Genomic DNA, 13,700 nt, shown 5'->3' with positions numbered 1-13,700 from the left:
AGGGAGCCGTCAACACGGGAAATCCCTAAAGAGTGTTTCCTCAGGCCACATTGTGAACTCATATGCTCTGGAGCCCTGTGGATCCATAGACAGGCCCCAGACAAGTGCAGGGGGCGAGGGGGCCCGGGAGGCAGAGCTCTGAGTCCCCACCCCTCAACCAGGGAGACTCCTTGCTCATGACAGTGGACTCTGTATAAGAGTTTGTTTGGAAGATTTTTTTAAATGAAAAACTTTCAAAACCACTGTTCTGGATGATAAAAAATGGTTTCCTTCTTTGATTTTAAGTTGAACGAGAGGTGTTGGCAGGGCCAGGCAAGGTGTCAGGGCAGGTGAAAAGGGAGTGGGCACTGTCGCAATGCAGACCCCATTTATCCTGCCTCAGCCACTCTGGGAGACCTTGAGTAAATTCCTTAACTTCCCCAGGAGCCGCCTTCCCTATCTGTAAAATGGGGAGAGAACACCAACTTCAGTGAGTTACCGCGAGGCTTGAATGAGATAACTAATGTAAAGCATGAGGTACTGGCCAGGCCCAGAATACCCTTCTTCCAAGAAAGAGACTTCTTCAAGAATGAACATCCAGTGGGAGAGCCTCTAAAGCCATCACAGCACAGACCGGGGGCCTGTGGGCTGGGGGCATGAGAGATGGGACAGTACAACTGATCCCAGACCCCCCATCTGGTGGCCCGGGGCACCTGAGGTCTTGGTATGCGTTGGTAAGGAGCTGTGTCTGCAGGTACCACGGCCCTGGCACTTCAGTTCAAAAAGGCCGAGAAAGGCCGGGGCGGACATGGTGTCTGAGAGAAACTTAGTAGAAAACACAGAAAATGAGATCACTGTCCCATTTGTATGTTCAACAGGCGCGCAGGGCCTCCCCCACTCATTCTCCAACACACTCGCAGATAAGGAAATAAGAGTTGCTATGCAATACAAACATCTAGGACACTTATTCCATTCATTTAGGATGCATCCTTGGAGGGCTTCTTACATGCCAAGCTCCATGCTGGCCATGGAAGATTCCAAGAGGAATGTGATAACGTGCCTGTCCTCAGGGAGCTCGTGGTAGGGAACTTGAGCCAGATACAAACAATCACTGCTCGATCCCGCGTATCCAGTGCTGTGGGCACATTGTAGAGACAGGCTTCCATTAGGTGAAGTGTATTTGAGCTGGGCCTTGAAAGGTGAGTAGAGGATGGTCAGGGAGCAAATAGGGGAAGAGCCTTCCAGACAGAGGGCACACCAGAGAACAGGACCAGGAATCCACAGACCTTACTTTATTGCAGAGCTTGAGGGCAGGGAGAAAGAGCCCACTGGAACGGTAGGTAGTTTAGGGTCCCATTGAAAGGGCTTTCCATGCCACACACGAAGCATAAAGTTTATCTTATAAGCAGGTGCCACCCAAGGTTTCTTAAGTAGGTAAGAGTGTTTTCTGTTCTGAAAGGCTAACTCGGTCGTCAGAGTGGAAGGCCAGTGGGGACAGGCAAGTTAGATTAACAGGAAAGCCAGTTAGATGACTGCCCAGGGAGGGGGAGATGAAAAAACCTTGGGAGAGGAAAGTTGTGATGTCAAGAGTAGAAATGATGAGGGGCCAGCCCTGTGATGTAGTGGTTAAGTTTGGTACAATCCGCTTCAGTGGCCAAGGTTTGCAGGTTCAGATCCCAGGTGCGGACCCACACAACTCATCAGCCATGTTGTGGCAGCCACCCACATACAGAATGGAGGAAGATTGGCATAGATAGCTCTGGGCGAATCTTCCTGAAGCGAAAAAAAAAAAAACAAAAGAGGAAGATTGGCACAGATGTTAGCTCAGGGCGAATCTTCCTCAAGTGAAAAAAAAAAAACGAAAGAGGAAGATTGGCAACAGATGTTAGCTCAGGGCGAATATTCCTCAGCAAAAAAAAAGTAGAATGATGACTAGAAATGTCAGATTAGACATGAGAGGAAAGTTGAAAGAGGAGCAGAAAAATGGTTCATTTGTGCAGTTAGGCAAATGGCAAGCCCACCAATTGTGACTTCCAGAAAGACCTACTAATGCAGGGTTTCCAAGTTCATGGAATCAGTTTTGCCTGCTTTTTCCATACTGCCAGGCACTGTCACATTCTTAAAGGCATCAACTCAAGGCTGGCCAGTAGGGGGTGCTACAGGCATTCCCTTTCTTCTTTGCCCAACATGGGCTTCTGAAGATCTGCCAGGGTCAGTTTCCACTGTGGCTCTCTGGCATCACCCCCAACCAAAGGCAGTCCTAGGCAGCTTGGCGTAGTCCTTTGTTTCTAAGGCTTTCTATATAAACGGACCTTAGCATCCCCCAGCCAGTCTCTCTTACAAGTCTTACCCCAAGACGTGGTACTTGATGGACCCCAGGTCAGATTTTCCCTGCTGCAGAGGAGCTGGGTGGGGGTCTGGAGGATTGCAGAGGCTTTTGTAGGCCATCCTGACCAAGGAGGGATCCGGAGCAGAAGGCTCAGCAAACCTGTTGTGCTCACATTTTATTTCACAAAGCTACACGAAGCACATACAGTTGACCTCAGTGTGATTTCTGCACTCTTCAGAACACAGGACCACCCCAAGAAGCACTCTTTAGGAGCCCCACTTGTCCTTTTAGGGTGCTTCCGTGGCCATTATACTACGTGAGGTGTTGGAATGGAGGTAATGTAAATGAGAGATGGGAAGGTGGAGTCTGGGAGGCAGCCGTCATAGAGGAACCAGGCCCTTGGAGGCAGACACAACCAGATTCAAATTCCAGCTCTTCCACTTAGGCACTGCCTCAGTGTCCTCATATGAAAATGAGTCTAGTAATAGCTTCCTCATAAGGTGGTTGTAGGGATTAAATAAGGTAACATATGCAAAATGTTTGATCCGGTGCAGGGATCTAATCAACCCTTGAAGTTATGATTGCTCTTGTTGTCATTATCATCGTCAAGCGTTTGGTACCTCAAATCCTGCCTGCTCCCTCTTGGCCCTGGGCCTGAACCCTCTTCCCTGTCCCCCACCTCCCCAGGGAGCCTTCCTCACATGGGGCGAGCACTCCTCTTCAGACTCTCATGGCATCTCTCTGCGTTGGATCCCAGCTGGACCTCCCGTGTCTGGCACAATGGCCAGCGCATAGTGGTCTTCCAGAAACTGTTCTTAGGTGATTTTTATGGATGAATGAACAAAACAAAAAAATTGAGGTGGCAAGCTTCTTGGATGTGTCTGAGGCTGGCGGTGAGGTCAGAAACAGGCATTCTCACCAAAAGATACCAGGAGCCAGAAGTCCCCATCATGATGACAGGCTTGTTGAGGAGGGAGCGGGTAGAAAGTAGGGCAGGGGCTCCACTTGGGGCCATTACAGTAGCAGTGGGGCGGGATGCTGAGAGCTGGGTACAAGTCACCGCAGGAAGGCTGGACACAAGATTCCGTTCAGACACAAAATCAACAGGATTCAGTGACAAAAGAGGTGGAATGACCAAGAAGTACCTTAAGGATGTTTATGGAAAGGATTGGCAAATGGTACTCTCAGGCTCTAATCTTCATTCTGACTATGATTACTTTATTAAATGAGGCACGAGAAGTGAAGGTAAGTGACACCAACTGAGAGGAGGAGCTGAGAGAGCCCCTCAGCGCATGCGTTTGTGCGTGAGCTCCCTCTGGCTCTCCTGAGAATCCTGTCTGGTCTCCCCAGCCCGACCTTTACCCCCTGGTTTGTAATTTCCTCATTAGTAAGAATCTTGTCTTATTCCACTTGGTATCCACTGTATGTTATTCATTTGCTTATCAATTCCACAAATATCTATTGAGCACTTCTTACAGGCAAGGCAGAATCCAAGGTCTTAGAATGCAATAAATCTGTATTTAATTGATCATGTCATGATACGATATGAAGGGCTTCCACGGGGAGGAAGCTGGCGGAGCGTTTCACTGGAAAGGAAAGGAGATGTGGGAGATGCATCACCAAGGCATGGGTTGGTTAAAAGGGTAAAAGATCAGATGGAGAAAACCTGCTGACTTCAGAGAAAAACAGGCACGAAGCCTGGCCTGAGAACGAGGCATTGGCAATCCTTGGGCATTTCATCCAAGAAGGAGAGAATTTTGCTTAAATGAAGAATGCTGAATTAAGTGGTATACTGAAAATCTGAAGGTGTACCTGACGTGCTTGGATGAAGAGGCTCTGGAGGAAAAGAGTATGTGGGGGCGTCTCCAGCTCGTATCCCATAACAGAGGAGTGCTCGTCACGGCCCGGTGAGAATAATGCTGGGGGTCATCCTGTTCCCTGGGCTCTGACCTCACACTCACCACTCCAGAGAGAACATCCTAAGTGGAAGCACAGTCCGTTCCTCGCACAGGTCTGTTTTACATAGATTTGGCCTGCATTTGCCATTTTTGGTACTCAGACCCTGGAGAGCCTTGCTACCCACAGATGGTCTGGCCCGTGGCCCAGCAGCAGCATCTCTTGGGAGCTGGTTAGAAACGCAGAATCTCAGCACTGGCTCCAGACCCACTGAGTGAGAAGGCACCTCTAACAGGATCCTCAGGTGATGCATTTGCAGAGTCCTATGAGAGGCACTGTGGTGGACAAGCCAAGTCCTAAGGCTGTGTGGGCTCTAAGAGCAAAGTGGCCAATCTCTCTCTGGGCCCATGGTGATGGGATGTCTCCATGGAGCCACCCTTGGTGCCTTTGTGCTGAGTGCGAAAGGAAGGCAGTGATTTGAGGTGTGGGAAGGGAAGAGACTGCTTGGTCCAGAGTGCAGAGGCCCCACTACCTGTTCTGAGCAGGCTCTTTGTACTCCCCTCCACTCCCCTCTCTGCATTCAGGGATACAGAACTGCTGCAAGTCCCCCACACACCAGCCGTGTCATACTTCTGTACCTTTGCTCCTGCTGTTCCAGTTGTATGGGACGCCCTTACCCTCTCCTTGGTAGCTCCTTCACGCCTCAGCCCAGGGCTCAATCTCTAGGAATCTACCCTGGTCATTCGGGCAGTTTTTCCTCTGTGCCTCACTCCTCCATCACAGTAAGGTGGCCACCATGCTAAACTGTGCTCAGATTCCCCACCAAACTCTGAACTCCTCAAGAGCAGAGGCCAGGTCTTACTGTCTATATACCTCAGGATCAGCACAATGCCTGGCACATAGTAAGAGGTCAATAAATTGGATGGATGGATGGATATTTGTCAAACACAAATGAGTAGTGAACTTCCAATGGATATAGCAAATGTTAATTATTCGTGTACCTATCTGTGTTCCTCACTGGACAGTATGCTACTGAAGGCAGAAACCACGTCTTATTTCTGTCTGCATCCCAGGGACATAGCAGATACCATATAAATATAGGTTCAGCAAATGAATGGGAAAACTGAATAAAGTATAGCATGGTACTTAGTTCAGAGCTCTGGAGCCAGACTGTCAGGGTCAGAATCCTGGCTCTGCCACTTGCTATCTGTAATCTGGGCAAGTTACATAAATTCTCTATACCTCAGTTTTCTCTTCTGTAAAATTGTGATTGTAATAGAATCTACTCGTTATTATGGGTTATTATCAGTGCATTAAATTCATATAAGGTGCTTAGAAAAGTGTTGTTGTTGCTGTTGGTGTCGGAAAGAGCCTAGAGGGATGGGAATGGTACACACTGTCTGTATCTTACATTGCCAGAGTCCACCTGAAGGTAAGTTAGCTGGTACCTCAAGAGGCCAATCCATGAACTAGTATGAAGACTCATGCCCCAGTAGAGGAACCAGAGAGTTAATCTGGGCCCAGGACCAAACCTGCCCATTCCCCACACCCTTGGTCCCAGACCAGGGTAGGCCCTGTGCCCACTGATCACCCTTCTGTCCATACTCACTCACTCTTCCATCTTTTCTATAGGAAAATGTCTCCCTGATCAAGGAGATTAATGAGCTCCGCAGGGAGCTGAAGTTCACCCGTTCCCAAGTCTATGACCTTGAAGCAGCTCTAAAACTGACCAAGAAAATCCGACCACAAGATGTTCAAGAGACAGGTAATGTCACTAGTGGTCAAGGGACATGGGCTTTGGAATCAAGGGACTGATGGCAGCCACGAGCAGGTCTCCCTTTTGGCTTGCAAGGCTGCCTCTCCCAAGTTTCCTCCCATATCAGGTCACATCTACCCGGTGGCTTTCTGGGAACCTCTGCACCAAAGGCCTGCTCTCCCAAAGATCTGTGAGGACCTTACCACATTCAAACATACGCAGGTCCAAAATCCTTGGGGTTAGCTATGATTTCAGAGTTCAGAATCTCTCAGATTTTAGAAGGAGCACACTATATACTGTAATTCCAGTATTTATTCTGTATAGAGGAGGAGTCTGGGGCAGTGCCCTGAAATCAAACATATTAGTATTTCCGTAGTGAAACGTATGAATATTCCTACTAAACTTCCTAAATTTAAAAATGCTTTCCATTTTTAGAGCTTTTTCCATTTTATAATTGTGGCTAAGGGATTATACAATTAAAATAAAGGCAAAAAGAAAAATCAGGACAGTTGGAAACTAGACTTTTGGTGGTAACCATGATACATTCTACAGAGAAGTCAAACTATAATGATGTACACCTGAAACTGATATAATGTTATAAACCAGTATGACCTCAATGAAATTTTTTTAAAAGATCAGAAACTATTTAAAGGGAGAGGGGAAAGAATGACAGAAATATTAAATGAGTTAGTTACTGCAATTATATCCTAAAATTATTCTGAATTTCTGATAGCCAAGGCAAAAGGGAAACAAAGAAATATGATATTTTACATGGTTCTTATTAATGGCAAGGAAGATTTTTTTTTCCTGGAGAAACAGACCTTTCCCTGGCACTCAATTCTGTAAGAAACTTATCACAGGGATCCTTACGAAAGGGATGTTGAATAGTGTAACCGACAGTCTTTAACTGTAGGTTTTCAGACAATAAAAAAACATTCTTCAGGCGTCCATTTCTTATCTGGACAGTCAATAAAATCCAAGAGTATAAGGCATTTCTATGGAAAATTAAGCCAATGTGATTCAAGTATATTGTTTTCTGGTGGTTCACATTCAGGAATAAAACTTAGAAACCTTGGTGAACTGAAACATCCCATGGCTGTGGACTGGATCTTTCAAATCTCAGTTGCCTCATGTACTATGGTTATGTGAGATAGTATTATTGGGGGAGGTGGCTGAAAGATACACAGGAACTCTCTGCACTGTTGTCATAACATCCTGTGAGTCTTAAACTATTACAAAATTATAAATATATAAAATATGTGATTTTATATTTTATATCATGTGCCCTTTTCTTGAGAGTTGAAGAGAAGTTGAGACAAGAGTAAGCTCTTTGAGCAGTACCTGAAGTGGCAATATTAGGTCTCAAGAACTGACATATGAGCACAGCATGTGTTATAAAGACTGAGAATCTTGACTTCTTGGAGATGAAACCATCTTTAGTTGGAGGTGAAGCACAGATGTGCCTGTGAAAATTGCAAAACTTCTCTTTAAAAAATACTTCAAGGAAGGGGGCGGAGCAAAATGGTGGGGTGAGCTGACCCAGTATTCTCTCCCCTCCAAAATACAACAAAAGATTGGAAGAACTGAATTTCAGAGAATAAACATAATGCCAGCGTGTTAGAGACCTACAATACCAAGAAGGCGGAGATCATAAACCTTGCTTACACCCTCGGAGGCGCTGGAACGGTAGGAGAGAACATCGCTCTGTCCCCTAGAGTCTGCGATCGCTGCGGCGCAGGTCGGGAAGGAGCGGGGGAGGGGCCGCGCGACCAGGGGATCATCCAGGACTCCTGCCGCTGATTCAGTGGAGACCCGCTGACGGGGGGAAAGCTTCCGTCGGCGGGGACCCCATAAATCAAGGGCCTTGGGAGACCAGAGAACAGAACTGATCTGAACCCAGACCGGCGTGTGTGAGTAACAGCCCCTCCCCCCTGGCAAAGCAGGTGGGCGCAGCCATCTTGCCCCAAGGCGGAGAGCTAACACGCCGCTCTCAACCCCCATCTAGTGGCGACAGGCTGTAACTGCAACTGAATTCTACCACCATGAGAAAAAACCGCTCCTCTGCCGTCCAGCAATTTATAAAAGCCCCAGACCAGAAGGAAAACAATAAAAACATAGAATTAAGTCCTGAGGACAATCTGTTGTTAATTAGGTAAACTAAGTGATAATGAGTTCAGAGCAGCTATAATCAAAAAACTCAATGAGGTAGAGAGAAAGATAGAGAAACAAGCTGAGTTCTGGAGTTACTTCACAAAAGAGATTGAAATCATAAAGAAGAATCAAACAGAATTACTTGAGATGAAAAACACAATGGACCAGATAAAACAGAATACGGATTCCCTGAATGCCCGTGTAGACAACATAGAGGAGAAAATTAGCATAATCGAAGATAGACAGGCTGAATGGCGCCAGACAGAGGAAGAAAGAGAACTAAGAATTAAAAAAAATGAGGAAAATCTCTGAGAGATAATGGATTCAATGAGGAGTGAGAACATAAGGATCATAGGAATTCCCGAGAATATGGAAAAGGAAAATGGAGCAGAAAGTGTGCTTAATGGAATTATTGAAGAGAACTTCCCAAATCTAGGGATCGATGGAGAAATGTGTGTAGAGGAGGGTTTTAGATCTCCTAGATTTGTCAATGTAAAAAGAGCTACCCCACAGCACATAGTAGTAAAGTTGGCAAAAAGGAATGATAAGGAAAGAATATTCAGGGAAGTAAGGAAAAAAAAGAGAATAACCTATAAAGGAGCCCCTATCAGACTGTCAGCGGATTTCTCTACAGAAACCCTACAAGCTAGGAGAGAATGGAGTGACATATTCAAAGCTTTAAAGGATAAAAATCTTCAGCCAAGAATACTCTATCCAGCAAGAATTTCCTTCAGATATGAGGGAGAAATTAAATCTTTTCCAGACAAACAAAAGTTGAGGGAATTTGTAACTAAAAGCCCTCCATTACAAGAAATCCTCAAGAAGGCTCTCATACCTGAAAAAAGAAAAAGGGAGAAAGGGGACACAATCCACAGACTAGGGAGACCGATGGATAGAACCAGAACAGGGTAGCAAATATTCAATTATAGCATTAGGGTAAAAGTAAGGGAACTACCAAAACAAGGACGATCTTAGCACTCTAACTACCAATTAATAAGACGAGTTGGAATAAAAAATGAAAATAATTATTTAGGAGGGGAAGAGCAAAGGGTCTAAATCAGTATCGGTCAAGTAAGTAAGAGACCACCAGAGAATAGACTATATTATACACAAGATTCTAAATACACACTTCAAGGTAGACACTAAAATAAAGTACAGAACAGAGTCACAAATCATAGATAAGGAAAAATCTAAGAAACCCAGCATAAGAAATTGCAGTATTAAATGGGTAGTCTAAAGCACACAGGAAAACAAGATAATGAGCAACAGATTGACAGCATTAAGTCCACATGCATCAATAATCACTCTCAATGTGAACGAATTGAACTCTCCAATAAAAAGACCCAGAGTGGCAAAATGGATTAAAGAACACGATCCAACAATTGGTTGCCTCCAAGAAACACACCTCAGCCCCAAGGACAAACACAGACTCAGAGTGAAGGGGTGGAGGACCATACTTCAAACTAATAGCAAGGAAAAAAAGGCAGGTGTTGCAATTCTCATATCAGACCAAGTGGATTTCAAAATAAGACAGGTAAAGAGAGACACAGAGGGACAATATATAATGATCAAAGGGACACTTCATCACGAAGAAATAACACTTATAAATATCTATGCACCCAACACAGGAGCACCAAGATTCATAAAGCAACTATTAACAGTCCTAAAGGAAGATGTTAAAAACAACACAATAATAGTAGGGGACCTCAACACCCCACTCACATCAATGGACAGATCATCCAGACAGAAAATCAACAAGGAAATAGTGGAGCTAAATGAAAAACTAAGACAATTGGACTTAATAGACATATATAGATCACTTCACCCTGAAAGAGCTGAATACACATTCTTCTCAAGTGCACATGGAACATTCTCTAGGATAGACCATATGTTGGGAAACAAGGCAAGCCTCTACAAATTTAAAAAAATTGAAATAATAACAAGCATCTTCTCAGATCATAGTGCTATAAGGCTAGAAATTAATTACTAGAAAAAAGCTGAGAAAGGCACAAAGATGTGGAGACTAAACAACACACTACTGAACAAGCAATAGATCATTGAAGAAATTAAAGAAGAAATAAAAAAAAATACCTGGAAACAAATGAAAATGATAGCATGCCATACCAACTCATATGGGATACAGCAAAAGCTGTATTAAGAGGAAAATTCATCGCAATACAGGCACATCTTAACAAACAAGAAAAATCCCAAATAAGCAACCTTAAAGCACACCTAACTGAACTAGAAAAAAAAGAACAAATGAAGCCCAAAGTCAGCAGGAGAGAAATAATAAAAATCAGAGCAGAAATAAATACTATTGAAACGAAAAAGGCAGTAGAAAGGATCGATGAGACAAAGAGCTGGTTTTTTTGAGAAGATAAATAAAATTGACAAACCACTAGCCAGACTTACAAAGAAAAAAGGGAGAAAGCTCAAATAAACAAAATCAGAAATGAGCAAGGAGAAATAACAACAGACTCTGCAGAAATACAACAGATTATAAGAGAATACTACAAAAAGCTATATGCCAACAGAATGGATTACCTAGAGGAAATGGATAAATTCTTGGACTTCTACAATCTCCCAAAGCTCACTCGAGAAGAGGCAGACAATTTGAACAGACCAATCACAAGGAAAGAGATTGAAACAGCAATCAAAAACATCCCAAAGAATAAAACCCCAGGACCAGATGGCTTTCCTGGGGAATTCTACCAAACTTTCAGAGAGGATTTAATACCTATCCTTTTCAAGCTATTCCAAAAAATTAGGGAAGATGGAACACTTCCTAACACATTCTATGAGGCCAACATCACGTTGATACCAAAACCTGACAAGGACACCACGAAAAAAGAGAACTACAGGCCAATATCACTGATGAACATAGATGCAAAAATTCTAAACAAAATTTTGGCAACCAGAATTCAGCAATTCATCAAAAGAATCATACATCATGATCAGGTGGGATTCATACCAGGGACACAGGGATGGTTCAACATCTGCAAATCAATCAACGTGATACACCACATCAACAAACTGAGGAATAAAAACCACATGATCATCTCAATAGATGCAGAGAAGGCATTTGACAAGATCCAACAGCCATTTATGATAAAAACTCCGAACAAAATGGGGATAGAAGGGAACTACCTCAACATAATAAAGGCCATATATGACAAACCCATAGCCAACATCATACTCTGTGGGCAAAAACTGAATGCCATCCCCCTGAAAACAGGAATGAGACAAGGATGCCCTCTATCACCACTCTCATTTAACATAGTACTGGAGGTCCTGGCCAGAGCAATCAGGCAAGAAAAAGGAATAAAAGGAATCCAAATCGGGAGGGAAGAAGTGAAACTCTCGCTATTTGCAGACGACATGATCTTATATATAGAAAACCCCAAAGAATCCATTGGAAAACTGTTAGAAGTAATCAACAACTACAGCAAAGTTGCAGGGTATAAAATCAATTTGCATAAATCAGTAGCATTTCTATACTCCAGTAATGAACTAACAGAAAAAGAACTCAAGAATACAATAGCATTCACAATCGCAACAAAAAGAATAAAATACCTTGGGGTAAATTTAACTAAGGAAGCGAAGGACCTATATAATGAAAATTACAAGGGCTTTCTGAGAGAATTGGATGACGACATAAGGAGATGGAAAGACATTCCATGTACGTGGATTGGAAGAATAAACGTAGTTAAAATGTCCGTTCTACCTAAAGCAATCTACAGATTCAACGCCATCCCAATCAGAATCCCAATGACATTCTTTACAGAATTAGAACAAAGAATCCTAAAATTCATATGGGGCAACAAAAGACCCCGAATTTCTAAAGCAATCCTGAGAAAAAAGAACAAAACGGGAGGCATCACAATCCCTGACTTCAAAACATACTACAAAGCTACAGTAATCAAAACAACATGGTACTGGTACAAAAGCAGGTGCACAGATCAATGGAACAGAATTGAAAGCCCAGAAATAAAACCACACATCTATGGACAGCTTATCTTCAACAAAGGAGCTGAGGGCATACAATGGAGAAAAGAAAGTCTTTTCAACAAATGGTGCTGGGAAAACTGAAAAGCCACATGTAAAAGAATGAAAATTGACCATTCTTTTTCACCATTCACCAAAATAAACTCAAAATGGATCAAAGACCTAAAGGTGAGACCTGAAACCATAAGGCTTCTGGAAGAAAACGTAGGCAGTACACTCTTTGACATCGGTATTAAAAGGGTCTTTTCGGATACCATGCCTTCTCAGAGAAGGGAAACAATAGAAAGAATAAACAAATGGGACTTCATCAGATTAAAGAGCTTCTTCAAGGCAAATGAAAACAGGATTGAAACAAAAAAACAACCCACTAACTGGGAAAAAATATTTGCAAGTCATATATCTGACAAAGGCTTAATATCCATAATATATAAAGAACTCTCGCAACTCAACAACAAAACATCAAACAACCCAATCAAAAAATGGGCTGGAGACATGAACAGACATTTCTCCAAAGAAGATATACTGATGGCCAATAGGCACATGAAAAGATGCTCATCATCGCTGATCATCAGGGAAATGCAAATCAAAACTACACTAAGATATCACCTTACACCCGTTAGAATGACAAAAATATCTAAAACTAATAGCAACAAATGTTGGAGAGGTTGCGGAGAAAAAGGAACCCTCATACACTGCTGGTGGGAATGCAAACTGGTGCAGCCACTATGGAAAACAGTATGGAGATTCCTCAAAAAATTAAAAATAGAATTACCATACGATCCAGCCATCCCACTACTGGGTATATATCCAAAGAGCTTGAAGTCAGCAATCCCAAAAGTCCTATGCACCCCAATGTTTATTGCAGCACTGTTTACAATAGCCAAGATGTGGAAGCAACTTAAGTGTCCAGCAACAGATGAATGGATAAAGAAGATGTGGTACATATATACAATGGAATACTACTCAGCTGCAAAACAGAACAAAATCATTCCATTTGCAATAACATGGATGGACCTTGAAAGAATTATGTTAAGTGAAATAAGCCAGTGAGAGAAGGACAATCTGTGTATGACTCCACTCATATGAGGAATTTAAAATTATGGACTAAGAACAGTTTAGTGGATACCAGGGGAAAGTTGGGGTGGGGGGTGGGCAGAAAGGGTGAAGTGGTGCACCCACAACATGAGTGACAAACATTAATGTACAACTGAAATTTCACAAGATTGTAACCTATCAATAACTCAATAAAAAAAAAAAGAAATCGTTTACAGAACATTTACTAAAAAAAAAAAAATAATAAAATAATAAAAAAATTAAAAATACTTCAAATATCCCCAAGCATCCTAGCAAATAATCCATTGAGACCTCCTCAGGATGCCCTATGATATAGTCATGTTCTTCTTATTACTATCATGGAAATTTTCAGAGAGATACAAATATTGAGAGAAAAATCTAATGAGTTCCCATGACTTCATTCCCCAACTTCAACAAGTATCAATTCCTGACACTTGCTTCATCAGTATCCGCCCCGCCCCCCGCCCCAGTTATTTCTGCCAACACCCAGCGTGGATTATTTTGAAACAG

At 43.0% G+C, this 13,700-nt stretch overlaps 1 protein-coding gene across 16 annotated transcripts in view; it reads left to right on the top strand.

The window, feature by feature from the left end:
* The window catches only part of CFAP57 (cilia and flagella associated protein 57), an 83,371-nt gene that overhangs the window by 61,700 nt on the left and 7,971 nt on the right, over positions 1–13,700 (top strand). For all 16 annotated transcript variants that reach the window (XM_070260146.1, XM_070260151.1, XM_070260154.1 and 13 more), the window contains one exon: positions 5,837–5,969. In XM_070260146.1, coding sequence (XP_070116247.1) covers positions 5,837–5,969 — 133 coding nt within the window. The remainder of the gene's footprint in view (positions 1–5,836; positions 5,970–13,700) is intronic.

The sequence above is a fragment of the Equus caballus genome, chromosome 2 (assembly GCF_041296265.1).
Source record: "Equus caballus isolate H_3958 breed thoroughbred chromosome 2, TB-T2T, whole genome shotgun sequence".
Classification (NCBI taxonomy): Eukaryota; Metazoa; Chordata; class Mammalia; order Perissodactyla; family Equidae; genus Equus; species Equus caballus.
Note: the sequence above shows the minus strand (reverse complement) of the source record. Positions and strands in the feature narration are given on the sequence as shown.